Source organism: Haliotis rubra, unplaced genomic scaffold (genome assembly GCF_003918875.1).
Source record: "Haliotis rubra isolate DU_JTF1 unplaced genomic scaffold, ASM391887v1 Scf382, whole genome shotgun sequence".
NCBI classification, from domain to species: domain Eukaryota; kingdom Metazoa; phylum Mollusca; class Gastropoda; order Lepetellida; family Haliotidae; genus Haliotis; species Haliotis rubra.
Window position 1 is genome coordinate 520,791 of NW_025767060.1, and position 8,798 is coordinate 529,588.

Consider the following 8,798-nt stretch of genomic DNA (forward strand, 5'->3'; position numbering starts at 1 on the left):
TAACGGCGCCACAGAACTGGATGGGGCAGCAGAACTTAATGCAGCCACAGAACTTGACGGAACTGCAGAACTTGACATAGCTGAAGAACTTGATGGAGCTACAGAACTGGACGGCAGTCCAGAACTAGATGGTACTGCAGAAGTGGATGGAGCCACAGAACTTGATGGTGCCAGCGGCTTCTGTACACATATATCATCGAACTCTTCGTCGGTAAAACCTGAAACAAGGTCCAATATGTAACGTGCCGCTGAGGTTTATATAAATAGGTATTGATAGATGGCCACAGCAATGAGTACTTACTGACTTGAAATGAACTGTGGATGCAGTAAGTATTGAGACTGTACTGCAGACGCTCGTCCGTGCTGGCTTCTCTGTAGTTGGTCTTGCACTCACACTTGCTCTCCGTACTACAAACCAGTCTCCCCTCGCACTCCGTGATGCCCCCACAGGTCTCGTTGATAGTGGCGTATAGGTACAGCCGGGGGCCATGGACTCCTCCCTACAAAGCCCCGTCCCAGTGTCCTCGTACCCGCCTTCGCAGGCGCACTTGTTGTTGTAGCAGATGCTGTGAAGGGTGGCGCACACCGTGGCTCCAGAGTCGCAGTCGTCTCCCAAATAACGTACTGCGAAATAAGGAGATAGTTATTAATCGTATTTTCCAAATATTAATAAGGATACATGTGTACTCGTTGCTATTTACACAGTGTACGTACCATCTGTACATGCTGTCTACGTACGCTGTCTACGTAACATCTTTACACGCTGTCTACATACCATCTTTACATGCTGTCTACGTACACTGTCTACGTACCATCTTTACATGCTGTCTACGTACCATCTTTACACGCTGTCTACTTACACGCCGTCTACGTACCATCTTTACATGCTGTCTACGTACAATGTTTACACGCTGTCCACGTACCATCTTTACACGCTGTCTACGTACAATGTTTACACGCTGTCCACGTGCGCTGTCTACGTACCATCTTTACACGCTCAGGTCTACGTACCATCCTTACACGCTGTCTTGTCTAACGTTGCGGACGTGTTTGGGGGACACGTGCATTTCTTCCCACAACCAACCGTTTCACACGTTGCATTGCCTGTACACTCGGTGTCCAACAAGCACGTGTCGCCCACCAAAACATTCGCTGAAAAAGTCCCAAATATGTTTTTGAAAGGAGCTATCATGTTTAATCATTTAACGCACAAAATGTGACGATTCATCATACAAGAGACATTTGTGTGGATTTACCTCTTGTTAATTTTGAATTAATGAATGTTTAACGCTGAGAGGTTGTTCTACTGATGTCAATTACCAGTTTTTCAAAGAATTATTCCAAATACTGTTGACTTTACAGAGAAATGCTGTCCAATACAATGCATGGATCAAGATGTAGGCGTTGTATTGTACCTCTTTGTGGTGTTTCCGCACAGTTGGCGTCGTCGATGCTTATTCCTGGAACATGTCAAGCGTAGCATGTCAATGTCCTGTCCAACGCATTGCATACATCTAGCATTTTCACCCACTCTTACACGATGCTAGCTGTGGACGTGCCGACATTGAAACAATTTCAGACTGGAAAGGGGGAGGAACAGCTGATCTTCCGTTCTCAGGTCAGACGCTCAGTTCTCTACACCTCCCACAGAAGCGGTCACGGAAAATAAAGCATCACCAACCAAAAGAAAAACAGATCTCACTCTTTTTAAATCCTGATATTGTTACAAGATCAAAGCAGATATCCATGACATATCAGGTACCTTTTCAGAGAGGGTGAGGTGAGGTGAGATTGGGTTTAACGTCGTGCTTGAGAATATTTCGCTCATATGACGACGTGCATGCGTGTGTATGTGTCTGTGCGGCTGCTTGTACTAGCCCAGACTGAAGCTGTTTTTATAGTGCTAGCCCACTGAGATACCATGCCGCAGTGAAGCATGAATACTCCACTCAGACACATTATACTGACTCCGAGCCGACCAGTCCTTGTTGTACCCATTATTGCCGAGCGCCAGGCAGGGACCAACAAGTACCACATTTTAACGTCTTTTGGTATGACGCAGTCGGGGATCGAACCCGCGACCTTTCGTTCTCCGGGCGGACGCTCTAACCACTACACCACGGAGGCGGTCTTTCAGAAAGGGATGAATGATATGCGCTCTTTGTGTCATATCCGTCTCAACAGCCGACTAACGATGTAATAAACTATCTACCTGCTTCCCTACCACCACACCCAGCTGTGTATTCATTCTATCAATCACACAAACTCAATCAATGACTTTCAGGCCGCCGAGCATGACTGACTACCACGGGAGGGTGAGTGAGTGTGTTGTGTTTAATGCCGCTTCGAACTGTGTTCCAGTTACATCACGGCGTGTCAGGTGAGGTGAGGTGAGGTGAGGTGAAATAGGGTTTAACGTCGCACTTAGGAATTTTCGTTCATATCACGACGTGCATGTGTGTGTATGTGTGGCTGCTTGTACTAGCCCAGACTTAAACTGGTTTTATAGTGCTAGCTCACAGATACCATGCCGCAGTGTAGCATGAATACCCCACTCAGACACATTATACTGACTCCGAGCCGACCTGTCCGTATTGTACCCATCAATGCCAAGCGCCAGGCAAGGACCATCAAGTACCATATTTTAACGTCTTTTGGTATGACGCGGTCGGGGATCGAACCCGCGACCTTACCCTCTCCGGGCGGACGCTCTAACCACTACACCACGGAGGCGGTCCCATGGCGGGTCAGCTTCATGTGACATGGAATCTCGAAGTGATGCAAGTCTCTGATGTTTACGACTTTGACCACGACCATGGGGCTGACAAATCTAGAAACGTAATTAGGGCGAACCGGGATTCGAACCCAGACCAAGGGTTCTTGCGTACCTAAGACGCAGCTCTGCAGATAGAGTTGCTACACCTTATACGACAAGGCCCCCGAGTTATAGAATACCATTTATGGTTTCAAAGTTAATTTGATGTTTGGATTATTGTTACAGCTTACCTATTTCTAGGTTGTCAGGAACACATTCCCCTGCGGAGGGCAGCGCAGCGAGGATGTCGTAAGTGGTGACCTTGTTCCCCGCACGACACACACACTGCTGTTGAGCGCCACATTCCTGGAACAAAGCGTCGAGGCAGACAATGTCCACGCCGTTGCAGGTTTCACCCAAAACAGAGTAGAGTCTCCCGGCCAGGGGTTCCGGCTTGCAGCGGGTCCCGCTGACGGAGGCGTACGTTCCAATGTCACAAGTACAGGTGTTGCTGACGCAGGAGCCGGCAGCACAGACGCTGTCGACGTCACCGCAGGGGTCTCCGAGATTTCTGACTGAAGGTCAGACGGAGCAAGTTGAGCGTTAACGTCAGATCGACAGTAGTCAGACTATATTTTGACAAGGGCCTTATGTACATTTACAATAAATAACTCACTATATGAAAACCGTCCCCTTTAGGCAGTAACAACAACTTAATGGAGCCACATATGTAACATAACGTAATTGTTTTCAATCGAAATGTCATGTTATTGCAAAAGGTGGCTATAAATATAAGTGGTTATATTTTTGTAAATTCGATAATTGTGTGGTTAGTTCAAGTGTTTTTCCAAAACTTGAAATTATGCTTCCAGTCTGGTACAGCTAGCCTTTTGTGTAAAGCAACTGCAAGTATCACAGATTCGTACTCCAAACTAACATGTAACTATACATTATTATGAATGGTCGGAAGATTAAGTGTGTATCTGTTCAGTCACTATTGAGACTTGCAGAGGAATGTTTTCTTTGGCGAAATACTTTTCTTTGATTTGGCATAAACGTTTTATGTACTGCAGAATTTGAGTCGGACCCAGGTATAATACCCATTCATGAAGTGACCTGGCTCAGGGCGATCCAACCACACACCGTCGTGTCGCACTGTAATGTGTCGAGCTTACGGTTTTCTCGAATCCCTGTGGATTCCTTATTTACCCATCAATTTGAAGTTGTGTCGAAGTATTTATGTTGGTCCTCCAACATCGAAACAATGGTTTTAACTGAACATCATTGCAGAGAGATGTTGCCAAACCAAGGATGCTCCTCGAGAAATTCTAGAAATTGGGGATTCTGGTTTCTGGGTAATTGATTTTTGGTAATTCGCTGCCTTTGCAAGATTCCAGGATTTTCATGACTGGACAAAGGAAACTGACTCCATACATTGTACCAATATGGCGAATTGAGCGAACACTTTAACTACTAGTCTACCCAAGGCAAGCCGATGAACAGTGTATTATTTAAGAAGACTATTACTTAACAAAAACAAAAGGTAACCTCTAAACAATAGGCGAAATAATACAGCCAAATGAAATCGATATGTTTGTGTTGTTACCTCTGAGACACTGATCGCCCCCCGGGCTGGGTTTGTACCCCACGTTACAGATACACACTTCGTTACGGCAGCCAAACTTCTTACACACGGCGTTAACGGGACAGCCGGTCGGCTCGTCCAAACAGCTGTCGAGGATATTTAACCCTGAAAATAAAATACTAAAATAGTGATGATTCCACAACGTTTGATGGAATGAGTGAGTGAGTGAGTGGGTGAAGGTTTACGTCGCTTTTAGCAATGTTGAGAATGAGACGCGGTTTGAATGAAACCGTGGCCCCAATGCTGCATTGCTGCGCGATGCTGTATCTTCCGCTTCAGCTAAATCAGTATCGGTTCCAACAAAATATTAATATTGATAAGATAGATTCATTTAAATCTCTCCTCAGGCAAAGGGATGCGCGTCCATTACTGGGGGTGATAATATATGTATAAATTCAATGAATAGGAGGATTAAAGACCCGTGCGATTAAGATTTTTATATGAAAAATAGCACGATAGTTGATGGTAAATGTTGTCGTTAAATTGGCACGTTCAGTGAAGAAGTCCCATCGAGACATTATTTCTGTTACAACACGTCAAGTCAGATTTGGGTGCGAGAAAAATTTACGCAGGCCACACAAACCAGCAAGCAAGGGTATGGCAATAACAGATCAAGGTAAGTCAACCGGCCAAATCAAGGATTCGAACCCCGACAACCGGGTCTAGCTCTGCCTAAGGGACGCAACTGCACCAAGAATGGGGGTCGGTTAGACCACTGACCATTGTTCCACCAAGGAAACGATGGAGTTGAAGGGATGGTGTAGCTTCAGAAAATACCTCAAATATATTTGTTTGCTTATTTGTTGTTCATCACCGCAGTCAGCAATATTTCAGCTACATGACCTTGGTCTGTAAACAATCTGGACCAGACAACCCAATGATCAACAGCATCAACATCGATGTACGCATTTAGGATACGATGACATTTGCCAACCAAGTCAGCGAGGCTGACCACCCGATTCCGTTAGCCGTCTCTTACGACAAGCATGGTTTGCTGAAGACCAGTTCTAACCCGGATGTTCACGGTCGACGTGAATGAAAACAATGATCCAATCACAGAGCGGGATACATCAACAAAGTATTGCACTAGTGGCACGTGGCTTAGCATGTACTTGATATTAGTGTTGGGAATTGGTTGAAATCTCACAATTGATGATTGCTTCATTACCAACGAACAATCATCGAAAAAAATTGGTTAGCGTCATCTTACAGATTTTCCTATCCAGGTTGTTATTGCAGAAAAGTATAACATGATGCAACTTGCTACTTTAAAGTGATGACTAATATATCATGAACATAAACTTCCTGGAGTCTTAGAGAAATATTCAGTCATGGCTTTTCAGTTAGTAAAGTGACTTTTCCAAGAATTAAACATGTTTTCAGGACCTGACAACTATGTTGATATGTTCCATCGTCAAGTATTTCAAACACTAAAACAGTAGTTCCAAAATTGTTTATGTTCGATTATGAGAAAATGTGATCGATTGCTTGGTCGTTTGGTCACTGCGACCAATCTTCGATTATTTCAATTAATCGGAACACCACTACTTGATGTATATAGTGTAGCATATATATGTAATGGATAATGTTATAGCGAGTACAGCCGCCGCCTACCGTGACACAGGGCTAGAGATGTAGTGATGAAGATAAACAGGCTGGTGCCCATCGTGAAACCTGAAACATACACAGCGGTTGTCATGGCAACGTGGATGGTAATGGTAATGGTGGTAACAGCTGCAGCAGCATTCGCAGTATTGGTACTGCGATTGTTACCAGCGTTACTAGTATCTCAGCTGCAACCATGGCTGCGGTTACAGAAAGCGAGTTACAATGATTTGGGTTAGGAACTTCATCGGTTTATGACCCAAATCCGTTGAGATGCGAATGCCAGATCTGTCATTTGGGATAAGATAAGGCTACCGAGTGTCTGATATGTGGTTGTATTAGTAGTAAATAGAGTAGCTGACTAATTTAAAATTGTCTGTTGTTACATGTCTCACATGATTTATAAACATAGAATCTAAAAACACATACTGTTGAAACGTTCTTGGGCGACATTGTCAGTCTTTGTCAATCGGATCAGAAAGCATTCCGGTTTGGGAAAATGGGTTTGTGAGTAAGTGAGCTTATGTCTTGAACAGTATTTCAGTTAAACTTCAAATCTGAAGTGAGAGGAAAGTTCAGATTTACATATTCCTGGATATTCATCTCCATGTAAAACTGACGATACAGTCCCCCAAACGCTATCATTGTCCTGAGCTCGTCCAGGCGTCCACTTCATATGTTGCAGGTTTACATTTCTTACGAGCAAAATGATGTTGTCTATCCCCGATACATAGAAGATAGGCCTGTACCACTCTCTCCTGTAGGTCGGCTAACGTCGGTATGTGTGTATATTATTTTTGCATGGTACGGTATCCCCCGCAGTATTGGGTCAGTCAAGGGGCACATATCTGCATAAATTCGCCAGCTAGGGTAAACAACCTATATATGCAAAACACCATACATTAGTGGACGTTATGTTGATAAAACACGGCCTGGTACCGTAACCCCATTAGCAGTTCTCAAGTAGGGGAACGCCTTTATTGTCTTAAAGAAATGGACAAATAGATAGTCATTTTCTAAGATATGCTTAAGTATTGTTCATTACTGGCTTTTGTCTGTGACTGCTGGCATTATGTTCTGTAAGTATAACTGCTTTTGTTTTGCTGTTCTGTTTAAAATTGAAATATTCTGTTCTATATTTGTACATTCTGTACTGATCATTTGAACAACTAAGAAGAGGTTGAAAATGATGAGATGATACACTCGGAGATTGTCAATAAGATAGTAATGGACTATGTTCTTGAAGACAAAACTGAGACACTTAGCTACAACATCAGGGACATCTAGCTACAACATCCGAGACATCTAGCTACAACATCCGGGACATCTAGCTACAACATCCGAGACATCTAGCTACAACATCCGAGATATCTAGCTACATCATCCGGGACATCTAGCTACTACATCCGGGACATCTAGCTACAACATCCGGGACATCTAGCTACAACATCCGGGACATCTAGCTACAACATCCGAGACATCTAGCTACAACATCCGAGATATCTAGCTACAACATCCGAGACATCTAGCTACAACATCCGAGATATCTAGCTACAACATCCGAGACATCTAGCTACTACATCCGAGATATCTAGCTACAACATCCGAGATATCTAGCTACAACATCCGAGACATCTAGCTACAACATCCGAGATATCTAGCTACAACATCCGAGACATCTAGCTACAACATCCGAGACATCTAGCTACAACATCCGGGACATCTAGCTACTACATCCGGGACATCTAGCTACAACATCCGGGACATCTAGCTACAACATCCGAGACATCTAGCTACAACATCCGGGACATCTAGCTACAACATCCGAGACATCTAGCTACAACATCCGAGACATCTAGCTACAACATCCGAGATATCTAGCTACAACATCCGAGATATCTAGCTACAACATCCGAGATATCTAGCTACTACATCCGAGATATCTAGCTACAACATCCGAGACATCTAGCTACAACATCCGAGATATCTAGCTACAACATCCGAGATATCTAGCTACAACATCCGAGACATCTAGCTACAACATCCGAGATATCTAGCTACAACATCCGAGATATCTAGCTACAACATCCGAGACATCTAGCTACAACATCCGGCAAACGGCTGTTCAACATTTCGGTCACTGTTGGCAGTAGTCGTGGTCATATCGTTTTATATTGACGTGTATATATTATGAGAAAATCAAATGCTCTGTACACTATAAATACACAATGCCGTTTAGAAAGTGATGAAATGTAACATATGTTATATTTGGGATTACACTTTCTTCGTAAAGAACTGATTCTAGTAGGCCTACTTCGGGGGTTGAGTCCCACCTCGGATTCGAACCAACACTGTCAGAGTCAGGCACGCTTTGAATACTGTTTCATATCTTTATATCTTACCCCGACAATGTAACGTTGTGATTTCTGTTATAAACACATTCCTTTAAATCGGACTCGTACAACTGACAATGGATGAAATATTTGTTATGCTGTACAAAGAGTTTTGTAGCATTGATTTCCAGTTTTATAAACTCTGTTGAAAAATCACGGAAGAACTGCTCTTTACATACGGGGAATACCAATTAAAACCAATCAAATAAAATATTTGATATTATAATACATCAAATAGAATATGTTATTAGTACTGTGTTTAGCTGAAAAGAAGGCTATACCTTATCTTACCTCCTCGGTGTCTATTGTGGGGTAGCGATGGGTGCCGGCCGGCTGATGCGGGTATAAAGTGAACGAAGGGCGTGAGGCAAGTACTATATTGTGTCCGTGCCGCGCCCAT

General features: G+C 43.6%; 1 protein-coding gene across 1 annotated transcript; it reads right to left on the reverse strand.

Annotated features, from left to right (window-relative positions):
• Positions 1–98: 98 nt before the first annotated feature.
• Positions 99–8,798, reverse strand: LOC124286404 (fibrillin-1-like). Its single transcript, XM_046722772.1, has 8 exons — positions 8,690–8,798; positions 6,015–6,074; positions 4,362–4,505; positions 3,007–3,330; positions 1,416–1,460; positions 1,012–1,152; positions 302–624; positions 99–218 (listed from the first exon to the last, which is right to left on the reverse strand). Exons 1-8 carry the CDS (start codon positions 8,796–8,798, stop codon positions 99–101), a joined length of 1,266 nt encoding a protein of 421 aa, XP_046578728.1.

Coding starts and splice junctions, on each gene's coding strand:
- LOC124286404 (XM_046722772.1), bottom strand. CDS start 8,798: ATGGGCGCGGCACGGACACAATATAGTACTTGCCTCACGCCCTTCGTT. Junction 1,461..3,006: donor TCCTGACAACCTAGAAATAG/GTAAGCTGTAAC, acceptor GACATGTTCCAG/GAATAAGCATCGACGACGCC. Junction 1,153..1,415: donor TGCGGAAACACCACAAAGAG/GTACAATACAAC, acceptor GGACTTTTTCAG/CGAATGTTTTGGTGGGCGAC.